This window comes from Macaca thibetana, chromosome 3 (assembly GCF_024542745.1).
Source record: "Macaca thibetana thibetana isolate TM-01 chromosome 3, ASM2454274v1, whole genome shotgun sequence".
NCBI classification, from domain to species: domain Eukaryota; kingdom Metazoa; phylum Chordata; class Mammalia; order Primates; family Cercopithecidae; genus Macaca; species Macaca thibetana.
Window position 1 is genome coordinate 57,068,777 of NC_065580.1, and position 12,549 is coordinate 57,081,325.

The 12,549-nt window shown below is 36.8% G+C and overlaps 1 protein-coding gene across 8 annotated transcripts in view; it reads left to right on the top strand.

Moving 5' to 3' along the window:
• Positions 1 to 12,549, top strand: part of PHTF2 (putative homeodomain transcription factor 2) — a 160,002-nt gene that overhangs the window by 33,354 nt on the left and 114,099 nt on the right. For 6 of the 8 annotated variants that reach the window (XR_007723983.1, XM_050782751.1, XM_050782755.1 and 3 more), the window contains exon 2: positions 7,985 to 8,064. Coding sequence is in view for 5 of the 8 variants with exons in the window: in XM_050782751.1 (XP_050638708.1) it covers positions 8,020 to 8,064 (45 nt within the window). In the remaining 3 variants the exon portion in view is untranslated. Of the gene's footprint in view, positions 1 to 7,984; positions 8,065 to 12,549 lie in introns of those variants that run through there. The other 2 variants (XM_050782756.1, XM_050782757.1) reach the window with 2 other exon arrangements.

Here is a 12,549-nt window from a genome sequence, read left to right on the forward strand (position 1 = left end):
TAGATAATAACAAATAATAAAATAGAACAGTTATAACAGTATACTCTAATGAAAAGTTATGTGAATTTGGTCTTTCTCTGTCTCCAAATATCTTATTTTACTGTACTGCAGTGACTGCAGTAACTGAAATGTGGAAAGCAAAGCCTTGGATAAAGGGGATGCTACTGTAAGGGGAACACAGAACAGGATGAGAAATATTGAATGGAAGAATTTGGGAGAAACATATGGAGAAAGTGAAATTTTGGAGGTCTTGTCACAATCTTCCTTGTTTTAGAAAAAGAAGTGTTAATTTTGGCACAGAGGTAGAAAATGTTGAAAGGATGGGATGGTTGAAACAAGTTGTATGAGAAGATGATGAGCAATAATGTTGGACAATTAAGGTCAGATTGTAGAGAGTCTAAATACAGTACTTGTGGATTTTATTTTGTAAGCAGCAGAGAATGATACAAGGTTGTTGGAATGGAATAATAATATGAGGGCCTGAAGAGATTTATATAAACTACTTTTAACAAATTAAAAGCTCTTTAGGGCCCAGCGTGGTGGCTCATACCTGTAATCCCAGCACTTTTGGAGGCTGAGGTAAGAAGATTGCTGAGGACAGCAGTTCAAGACCAGCCTGGGCAGCATAGTGAGACTCCATCTCTCTCTACAAAAAATTTTTAAAATAGCCCAGTTTGGTGGCATGCAACTTTAGCTACTTGGGAGGCTAAGGCAGGACAGTCGCTTGAGCCCAGGAGTTTGATGTTACAGTGAGCTATGATCAAGCCACTGCACTTCAGTCTGGGTGACAGCGAGACCCTGTCTCTAAAAACAAAATAAATAGATATTTTTTATTTAGTCTAACAGTTTCTACTATGTTAAATTCCATATATGTAACACTTTTAAGAAGTAATATTGGCCGGGCGCGGTGGCTCAAGCCTGTAATCCCAGCACTTTGGGAGGCCGAGACGGGTGGATCACAAGGTCAGGAGATCGAGACCATCCTGGCTAACACGGTGAAACCCCGTCTCTACTAAAAAATACAAAAACCTAGCCGGGCGAGGTGGCGGGCGTCTGTAGTCCCAGCTACTCGGGAGGCTGAGGCAGGAGAATGGCGTGAACCCGGGAGGCGGAGCTTGCAGTGAGCTGAGATCCGGCCACTGCACTCCAGTCTGGGCGACAAAGCGAGACTCTGTCTCAACAAAAAAAAAAAAAAAAAAAAAAAAGTAATATTAATGTTTTTGGGTGTGTTAGTAAGAATTCAGAGGAACTTCTGTACATTATTGGAATTGGTGACCTGAGAGGAAGAAGCTGAAACAAAATTAATATAAGCAGAGGGTTTATTTGAATCAAGCTTGAGGATTGCAACTGGGAGCACAGATTTGAGTTGCTCTGAATATACTCTCTGATTAGCAGCAGTTCAAAGTGGATTTTTCCAGCCTGGGCAACATAGTGAGACCTCATGTCTACTAAAATTCAAAAAAATTAGCCAGGCATCGTGGTACATGCCTGTAGTCCCAGCTACTTTTGGGGCTGAGGCAGAAGGATCACTTGAGCTGGGAAGTCGAAGCTGCCGTGAGCCCTGATCGTGCCATGCACTCTAGCCTGGGCAACTGAGTGAGACTTTGTCTCAAAAAAAAAAAAAAAAAAAAAAAAGATTTTTTTTCTTTTAAAGGGAAAGAAGAAGCAGTTCCTGAGTTGTTTACTGAGAATTTATGTTAAAATAACATAAACTATTGATTTGCTATACATTGTACTTTGTATCACAAATTCCAGAAACATGAAGATAAATGAGTGAGGCAGCTAGTCAGGAAGGAATGACTTTAAACAGTTGCCCCCCAGGCTTGGATGTAGGGGCTTGACTGAAGTCCTATACTCACATGTCTGTGCTTGCATACCTCACATGGCTCAGACTGCTCTGAACTCTTTCTTTTCACACAATTGTTATTTAACCTTTGTTGAGTTGTGGAATATTTGGCTAGATGGCACTTGGAAAAAACTGAGGTCCAGAGAACTCAGTACTTATTCAAGAGCACACAGCTCTTAGTATCAGAACTTGGATCTAGAACCCAGTCCTCTTGATGCTTAGTCATTGCTTTTTATCTGCTGTACTTCCTTTACCATATATTACAGTGTACTGAGTACTTAGAGACAAAGAAAGACTGATGCCACATTTTTTCTTTAAGAGTATTTATATATGACCAAGTGACCTGTGTGATCACATATTGCTTTACATTTCTATTTAAATTACAGATTTTTGAGCATATATTGGTGCTAGAAGAGAGACATTAAGCTTCAGCATTTTTTAGTCCAAATGAAAGCTGGCCGAGTGTGGTGACTCATGCCTGTAATTCCAGTACTTTTGGAGGCTGAGGCGGGCGGATCACATGAGGTCAGGAGTTCGAGACCAGCCTGGCAAACATGGTAAAACCCAGTCTCTATTAAAAATACCAAAAATTAGCCTGGCGTGGTGGTGGGCACCTGTAATCCTAGCTACTGAGGAGACTGAGACAGGAGAATTGCTTGAACCCGGGAGGTGGAGCTTGCATTGAGCTGAGATCACACCATTGCATTCCAGCCTGGGCAATGAGAGCAAAACTCCATCTCAAAAAAAAAAAAAAAAAAAAAAACAAAAGAAAAAAAAAAGAAAGCTTCATCTTGGAGGAGTAGGATTTGAGCTGATTTAGAAGGATGTATGAGTGGAGAAAAGGATGGAATAGGAATAATAATAACGCAGGCAAAGTGTCAGAGGTGGAAATACATTGTTTTCTTTCTTTTTTTTTTTTTTTTTTTTTTTTTTTTGAGACAGAGTCTCGCTCTGTCGCCCAGGCTGGAGTGCAGTGGCGCGATCTCGGCTCACTGCAAGCTCCGCCTCCTGGGTTTATGCCATTCTCCTGCCTCAGCCTCCTGAGTAGCTGGGACTACAGGCGCCCGCCACCGCGCCCGGCTAATTTTTTGGGAAATACATTGTTTTCTGAGCCTAGTTAGAGTCATGCCAGAACAGAGAATTTTGGTTCAGATAATGAGAGATGTACATTGTAACATTGTATAGTATTTGATATAATTTTTGTAACATGGGGATTGGTTAAAAATCTGACAATGGGCCGGGCGCGGTGGCTCACGCCTGTAATCCCAGCACTTTGGGAGGCCGAGGCGGGCGGATCACTAGGTCAGGAGATCGAGACCACGGTGAAACCCCGTCTCTACTAAAAATACAAAAAATTAGCCGGGCGCGGTGGCGGGCGCCTGTAGTCCCAGCTACTCAGGAGGCTGAGGCAGGAGAATGGCGTAAACCCAGGAGGCGGAGCTTGCAGTGAGCCGAGATCGCGCCACTGCACTCCAGCCTGGGCGACAGAGCGAGACTCCGTCTCAAAAAACAAACAAAACAAAACAAAACAAAAAAAATCTGACAATGTGGGAGACCGTATTTGTGCAAAGAATACTCATGGGCATTATTATACAGTTGACCCTTGAACAATTGAGGGTTAGGGGTACTGACCCCTGTGCTGTGGAAAATTTGGCTATAACTTTTGAATACCCCAAAACTTAACTACTAATAGCCTACTGTTGACAGGAAGTCTTACTAATAACATAAACAGGTAATACATATTTTATATGTTATAGGTTTATGTACTGTATAATTACAATAAAGTAAGCTAGAGAAAAAGTGTTATTAAATTGTAAAGAAGGGAAAATAGGCCGGGCACAGTGGCTCACACCTGTAATCCCAGCACTTTGGGTGGCCGAGATGGGAGGATCACATGAGGTCAGAAGTTCGAGAACAACCTGACCAACATGGAGCAACCCTGTCTCTACTAAAAATACGAAATTAGCTGTATGTAGTGGCACATGCCTGTAATCCCAGCTAGCAGGAGAATCGCTTGAACCTGGGAGGCAGAGGTTGCAGTGAGCCAAGATCATACCGAGATTACACCATTGCACTCCAGCCTGGGCAACAAGAGTGAAAACTCCATCTGGAAAAAAAAGAAAAGAAGAAGAAGAGAAAATATATTTACTATTCCTTAAGTGGAAGTGGATCATGATAAAGGTCTTCATCATTGTCATCTTCACATTGAATAGGTTGAAGAAGTGGAGCAGTTGGTTTTGCCTTCCTGGATAGCAGAGGCAGAAGAGGTAAAAGGGGAGGCAGGAGTAGCAGGCACACTTGGTATAACTTTTATTGAAAAAAATCCACATATAAGCGGACCAGCGCAGCTTACCCCCCATGTTGTTCAACTGTATTTGATTGAGATTCCGTAGAGGCAGACTTAACATACCATCTGTTCTGTACTCATCTTTTCCCACCACCCTGGTCTTTGGCATTTTGTGTGGAAATCAATACAGTAAATAAAGACACATACACACGTATGTTTATTGTGGCACTATTCACAATAGCAAGGACTTGGAACCAACCCAAATGCCCATCAATGATAGACTGGATAAACAAAATACTATGCAGCCATAAAAAAGGGTGAGTTCATGTCCTTTGCAGGGACATGGGTGATGCTGGAAACCATCATTCACAGTGTATTCTCACTCATAAGTGGGAGTTGAACAATGAGAACATATGGAGACAGGGAGGGGAACATCACACCCTGGGGCCTGTCGGGGTGGGGGACTCAGGAAGGGATAGCATTAGGAGAAATACCCAGTGTAGATGACGGGTTGATGAGTGCAGCAAACCACCATCGCACATGTATACTTGTGTAACAACCCTGCACGTTCTGCAGATGTACCCCAAAACTTAAAGTATAATTTAAAAAAAAGCAAAAAATAAAAAGAAGAATTTCAGATATTTTGTTAAGGTGTGATAATTAAATCTGTGTCAAGGATAGTATTAGCTTAGAGTTAACCGCCCAATATTATGCCTGCAGTTAGCCCTATGGTTTTAGGATTAGATTATTTCTAAATAAATAAGTATTATGCATCATAATACCCATGCTTGTATCAGATCAGTTGATCAAAAAAGATTAAGATCCTCTAGTAAAGGTCCCCAGTAAGTTTTTTTGCTTTTTTTCTGTAAATAAACTTTAATATGATAATTTAACATTAAATCTGAGCTATCATGATGGTAGAGACTATAAAACTGTATTCCTGTACTATCATAGAATCAAAGAACTTGGAAAGGCTTTAGAAATAATCTTCATTATTCATGAAATAACTTGACTTATTAATCCATGTTGTTTATACCCACGTGTAATTTGGGTATCTTTGAGTGTGCTTTGTCAGATATCCAGTTCAGAAATCTATCTCAGCATGCTATAAAACCTGTTTTAAAAATAGGTATGAGCCATTCAGTTTGACTGAAAGGTTGTTGACACAATGGAAAAACTATTAAATGAGTTTGCACAGAAAATCACCATTACTGAAGAAAGGTTTTTTTGTTTTTGTTTTTGTTTTAAAAAAAGAAAATTCGTTGAATTTTTATTTCTATAGACCCAAATAAATATAGTTTAAAATATTTAGAACACTTTATATAACTAGAATGCTGTTAGATTTTTGGTATTTATCTAAGTGTAGCTAGGTAAACCAAATATATATATATAAAGTCTTTGCGATTATTTTCTTGTGAGGCAGGCAGTATTTTTCTCACTTTCATTTGAGCTTTTTCTTTTTTTAAAAAAACTATTATTTATATGTGAATGTTTAAATATTCCCTAAATATATTAAATATCTGATATGTTTAATAGACTGACAAAATCCTTTCACATTTTGTATATGAAATGTATATTATTTACATTGTTGGGGGTTAGGAAAGAGGATCTTTATTTTGTTAGATAATCTGGAATATTTGTCAATAAAGATTGGGTAAAGTGAAAAGAGGGTAAGAGAAAAGTTGATATTCTCATCTTTTTGTACCATTTTTCATACTTTGCTTGAGGGGACAGGTTATAACCAATCTGGAAAGCATTTACAGTTGTCATGACAAACAAATATAATGAGGGTGTAATGTCTATTGAATAGTCCCCTAGCAAAATCAGTGGGGAAAACCTCTGGGATATAATGTGGTTAAAGTTAATAAATCATACTCAAAGGCTTCCAGGACAGAAAAACAAAAATGGGAAATTTTAAGTCAGTAAGGGAAAGCTTCCTCAAAAAACCCTCGTGAGAGAAATAAAGGTAGCCACACCTGACTGAGAAATTTGTGGAGGTGAACTTTGAAATCTGTAAATAATCCATGTGTATGTAATTGAGAATTGACATTGTAACCTTATGATAATTGGGTAGCTGTTTTTATTTTCAGTGTGAACAAAAACTGGTTGCATGTATTTCTCTTTAAACTGCTATGTTTAAAAAAGGAAATATAAATACTTTCTAGTTCCCAGATTGGGGAATTTTTTATGTGAAAATTGATGATAAAAATAATTGTAATTGAAAACCTACTGCATGTCCTGGACTGTGGCAGGCATCTTATGTATATTATTTATTGGTCACAAAGATCCTATAAGGGATGGGGAGGTACAGTTATTTCTAGTTTATAAGTGAAAGAAACAGGTTGAGAGAAATTCAGTGACTTCTTCAATTTTACGTAATAGATAGTGGAGCTAATATTTGAATTCAGGTCTTTTGACTGTATCCTTCTTTTCTTTCCATTATGTTAGGCTGTTTGTCAGGGATTTCAAAACATAGTTTGCTTGAATTTGATCAGTTAGAGTCACTAATATCTTAGGAAAGGTTATAAAATTATTTGGTTTATAACACTATCAAAAATACAGGCATTAAATAAATTCTGCTTTAAATTTTAGAGGTTTATCATCTAAACATCTGAACTTGCTGATAATTTTTATTGTATCTGAATCTTAATATGCTCAAAAAACATGCATGCTCCCAAGAGTGATATATCAAACCTCTGGTACTTTGTTTACTGAGGCAAACTAGTAGTAGTGTTTCTACAGTTGGAGATCTGTATGTACTAGGATTGGCTCAGCAGGGTGCTTTACTCCCAGGATTTTCCTGAGATCATCCTGTGTGGCCTTGGATGATCCTGGTTTGTAATGAGTTCTGGGGCCAATAACTGCTTTTGAACCTGTTCTAGGCTAATCCTTAACACTAGACTAGAAGTACCCTCTATGCCAGTGTCATCTTATGACTAAAATAGTATTCTGGAGTTGGTGGGAATCAGTCTCAAATAACGTCTAGGGTTAAAAAATCATTAAGTTTAGTACCAATCCTGTTTTAGACAAATACAGAAAAGATGCTTATGAAATGGTTTTTGGTATTTGTCTTAGTTTAATTATTTTTAAAAGAGATTTGCAGTTATATAACATATCAACTGTTTTAATCTGTTTCTTGTAAGTTACAATTCAGTAGCTTAATTTTTTCAATAAAATAAACTTAGGGACTGTATTTTATAAACTGAAATATTAAAGTGTTTATTTTGATCTTTGAGGATTGTCATAATTACTTAAATGACAGTTAGCAAGCTGTGATATCTGGGAAGTCTTTAGTGTTAATTATTCCTGTGTATTAACTCTAATATTGGCTTAGTATTTAACATAAATACTTTTTGGCTTCTTGGGTTATTTTAATTCAGTTTTGTGTTTACTGAGTATCAGGGAAAATTAAATGTCATTATAAATTCTGTCATCTCTATTAAGCCATCCTTTAGCAACGGTAACTGACACTGGTTTTTAGAAAAAAACTACATTACTGATTGAATTAATTGGTTTCTTGTATGTGGATTTGTAGATGTACAATTTCTGGTAGTAACCTAGGAAATTCTGAAATTTATGTAAAATATTTTTTAAAAGAGACAATTCAACCTATTTTGTAAGAAAACAAGTGTTATTTATTCACGTAAATAGAACTTTCTTTTATTGTGGCAACTGATTTTTGTTTACTTAAGAGAACCTGTTGCTAAAATAGTAATGAGGAAGGGTGTAATATAAGTCTCGTCATACACCCCTTGCTCTGCAAGTAACCAGAGTGCTATGTCTGCATGCTGTTCTGTCTCCTTTTGGAAGGTGGAAACAAAGTCATTTGTATGTTTTTCTCTCTTGCACAGCCTAAAATGACCAATGTGTGATTTCAGTGGAATAAATGGCGTCCAAAGTCACAGATGCTATAGTCTGGTATCAAAAGAAGGTAAGTTGATAGTCAAAACTTTTAGCTTTCTAAATGTTTTAATTTCAAAAATATATGTTTATTTCATGCTATAGATGTTAGGATTTTGAGTGGAAAAGGAAGATTATTTTTATTTTCCTTGTACTTATTTTACTTCTAAATAAATGGGAAGGATGATGCTGAAAAATATTTTTTCTCTACTTTTTACTCTACAATAGCAAAGTAGCTAGATTAATTATAATATAATGCAAATCTCCAGGAGTGGATAAAATGAGCATTTTATACAAGCATTAACATTTTTTTTAAATTTTCTAAGAGAAAGATTAGCAGAGCTATTATGTAACAACAGTTATGTATCAACAGTTTTTAATTTGTTTCTTGTGAGTTACAATTCAGTAGCTGAATTCTTCAGTAAAATAAAGTTTTGGGGACTCTGTTTTACAACCTGAAATATTGAAGTGTTTATTTTGATGTTTTAGGATTGTCATACCTACTTTAAATAGCTGTATCATCTCATATATTTCAAAATAAGCTTTACCGATGTAATGTTTTTCTTTATAAAGTCCAAAAGAATATAGGCATTTTTGACAATACAGTAAACTGTTTACTCCTAATGAGTGTTGTTTATATTCTTTAAAATTTACATTGTTTCGTGTAATACCTTAGATCTTTTGTGTACATAGTGAATTATATTTGTTTTCACATTTTAAAACATTTTGATACCTTATTCTTCAGGTGTCTGTTAACAAAATATAATGATACATTTAAAGCTTTTCTTATATGGTAGAAAAAACACACTTTTTTTTTTTTTTGAGATGGAGTCTGTCTCTCTCTTACCCAGGCCGGAGTGCAGTGGCATGATCTCAGCTCACTGCAACCTCTGCCTCCTGGGTTCAGGCGATCTCTTGCCTCAGCCTCCCAAGTAGCTGGGATTACAGACATGTGCTACCACGCCTGGCTAATTTTTGTATTTTTAGTAGAAACAGGGTTTCGCCATGTTGGTCAGGCTGATCTTGAACTCCTGACCTCAGGTGATCTGCCCGCCTCACTTAGCCTCTGAAAGTGCTAGGATTACAGGCATGAGCCACTGCGCCCAGCCAAACAGATGATTTAAAATTTTGTTCAATTGAAAATAAGTTATTTTAAAATTACTAATTTTAAAAGTAATTTTAAAAGTTAGACAAACCTAAGAATATGGCCTTTTTTAAGAATATTTTTTGAGACAGGGTTTCACTGTGTCACCCAGGCTTGAGTGCAGTTGCACACTCATGGCTCACTGCAGCCTCAACCTCTTGGGCTCATGTGATCCTCCTACCTAAACCTCCCTTAGTAGCTGGCATGGGATTATGGTCTGTTTTTAGATGTGTTATTTGTTTTCTGGGTAGAACATGACACGGGTATATAATTACATTTTTCATATGAGGTACTTTATTGGAAGTATTGATATCAATATACTATTAATTGTCTTCTGTGTTTTTTAGTGCCTCCTTTTAAACTTTTAAACTTCCAGTCAAGTTAAAAATCAGTCTGCTTAGCTAAAGAGCTAAATAAAATTGTAAATTAAGGAAAACAAAACAAAAAAAAACTTTAAACATTTTCCTGTCTGTATCTTTGAAAGTTTTTCTCTTTTCTAATTTCTACCTAATAAACTTTTTCTCTGTTTGGCTTTTTACATTAAACACTTTAGAGTTTACTGAAGATCATTTATAGAACATACCTGGTTGACTGACCTTTTTTGGGATCAGAGGGTGTGAAATATTATACTCAGATTCAGTTAGCCCTGTAACTGAAGTTAGCCCTGTAACTGAAATGACCCTCTTATCCAAGGGTCATTTACCTGGCAGCTTTGGATACATGCAACCAAAATATTCTCCAGAGCAACTATAAGAAATGTCATAAAATATACTAGCAAATGTAATCACATATTCTATTATATATTTATTTATTTATTTTTAAGACAGGGTCTCACTCTGTTAACCCAGTCTGGAGTGCTGTGGCACAATCACGGCTCACTGCATCCTTGACCTCCTGGGTTCAAGTGAACTTCCCACCTCAGCCTCCGAAGTAGCTGGGACTACAGGCATGTGCCACTATGCCCAGCTAGATCTTGTATTTTTAGTAGAGACGGGGTTTTGCCATGTTGCCCAGGCTCATCACAAAAATTAGGGAGTTGCCAGAACCATTAACTGGATTTGATTTGCTCTATTTTTTCCTTTTGCTTTTAAATTTAATTTTATTGAAGAAATACATGTGAATATGTTGAAAGATTAGTGTTTCAAGGATTATTGCAAAAAAAAAAAAAAAAAAAAAAAAAAAGGCAGCCTGCAATACTATCCATCCCTATCCTTACGTAGTCTTTGAGTTTTGCTCCCCCAGAGGCAATCATTTTAAAATCTTTATAGCTCAGTGGTTCTGAAACCAAAGTTTCAAAGATGAGGAGTCCCACTCCTCATCCTAATGGCTTTTGATGGAATACTGGCATTTATATGTAGGAGTCAGAGATACAAAATGTCATACAACGTTCTAAACTAGGATTGGATTGACTGACTTTTTCTTTAAATGAACAGATAGTAAATAATTTAGGTTTTGAGTCATAGGTCTCTGCTGCAACCACTCAACCTTGCGTTGCCATTGTAGCACAAAAGCAGCCATAGACAATATGTAAAATTAATGAGCGTGGCTGTGTTCCAGTAAAACTTAGTTTACAAAGACAGGCAAGGGTCTAGATTTGGCCTGTAGGCCTTGGTTTGCTGACCTATGCTCTAAGACAGCCTTTGTTGAATAACACCATTTTTAAAAATGATATTTCATGTTTTGAAGCATGCCTGCCTTGTTTTTTCTTGGTCATTTTATTGTAGATGTTACTTGTTGACTTCTGACTATATGATTAGGATTTAGCTTTTTTATAAGCTTCCCCTAAGTTTCCTCCCTCTATCGTCCCAGTGACTCCAAATTTTGGTTAAATCAGTATTTGGTGCTTACATTATTATGTTTGTGTATGTATCATTTAAAGATGTGTTATGTTGTAATATTTCCAATCTGTGTAACTTTTCTTTCCCTTTGCTTGGTTTTTCAAATTCTTTTACTAAGTCTCTGATGAAATTGTAACACTTCTTTTGTTGCAGTCAGTCATATTCAGGTATTATCTCTTCCTTTTTTCCTTTCTTGGAACTGACCCTCCTAGAACTCTCTGTTTTATCTAGTCCATACTGAATAGATTGTTCTTAAGTCATGTCTCCCAGCTGCCATCTTAATATTTTCTTTTATCATTAGCCTGAGGGTTCCCCTCACTGGCTTAGGTCATACAGATCTGTTTGTCTCTTAAATATATGCTTATTAAAAAAATTTTTAGAGATGTTTATGCGTCAGTGAAATGAAGGCAGGAGAACTGCAGTTGTACTTACTGATTAACCACAGGCAAATAACTTTATTTCTCTGAGCATCAATTTCCACTTTTCTACATTGACTAACTAATAGTTCTCAGCCTGTTTTCAATCACGGACCCCTTTGAAATTGTGTTGAAAGCTAAGGATCATATTTTGAGAAAAATGTATATAATGTACATACACAGAAAATATCACATCTATCTTAAAACCCAGGTTAAGAAGCCCTGGATTATATGATTTTTAAAAGTTTTAATATTGTAATGCTCTTTGATTTTGTAACTATCATTCAATAGTATCCAGCTTATACTGAGTAGTATCCTTGTAAATAAAAGCCAAAAACATTTATCTTCATTTTCTTGAATATTTGTTTGGTAGTAACTCACTTCTTTTTATTTTTAAGGGAGGGTCTCACTTTGTAACCCAGGCTGAAGTGCAGTGGTGTGAACGCGGCAGACTGCAGCCTCGACCTCCTGGGCTCAAATGATCCTCCTGCCTCAGCCCCCCAACTAGCTGGAACTATGTGCCTATGCATGCTATCACACCCACCTAATTTTTGTATTTTTTTGTGGAGATGGGATTTCACCATGTTTCCCAGGCTGGTCTTAAACTTCTGGCCTCAAGCGATCCTCCTGCCTTGGACTCCCAAAGTGCTGGGATTACAGGCCTGAGCCACCATGCCCAGCCATAACTCACTTTAGAGTCACCTTTCTCCACTAGAAAATTGTGACATTTTTATATTTATATTTGAATATTGAATGGCCAAAAGCCATCACTTGATTTGTAAACTCTTTTGAACATGAGCTATAATATCAGATATGATATTTCCAGGAGAAAATGAAAACAAACTTTTAAATTATTATAAATGTGTACAGAAATTCTACTTAATTATCAAGTATTTTTAAATAAATTATTCTTTTGTTTTGTTTTGTTTTTTGTTGACATGGAGTTTCACTCTGTCGCCCTGGCTGGAGTCAGTGGTGCTATCTTGGCTCACAGCAACCTCTGCCTCCTGGGTTCAAGCAATTCTCCTGCCTCAGCCTCCCGAGCAGCTGGGATTACAGGCGCATGCTACTACAGCCAGCTAATTTTTGTATTTTTAGTAATGATGAGGTTTTGCTAT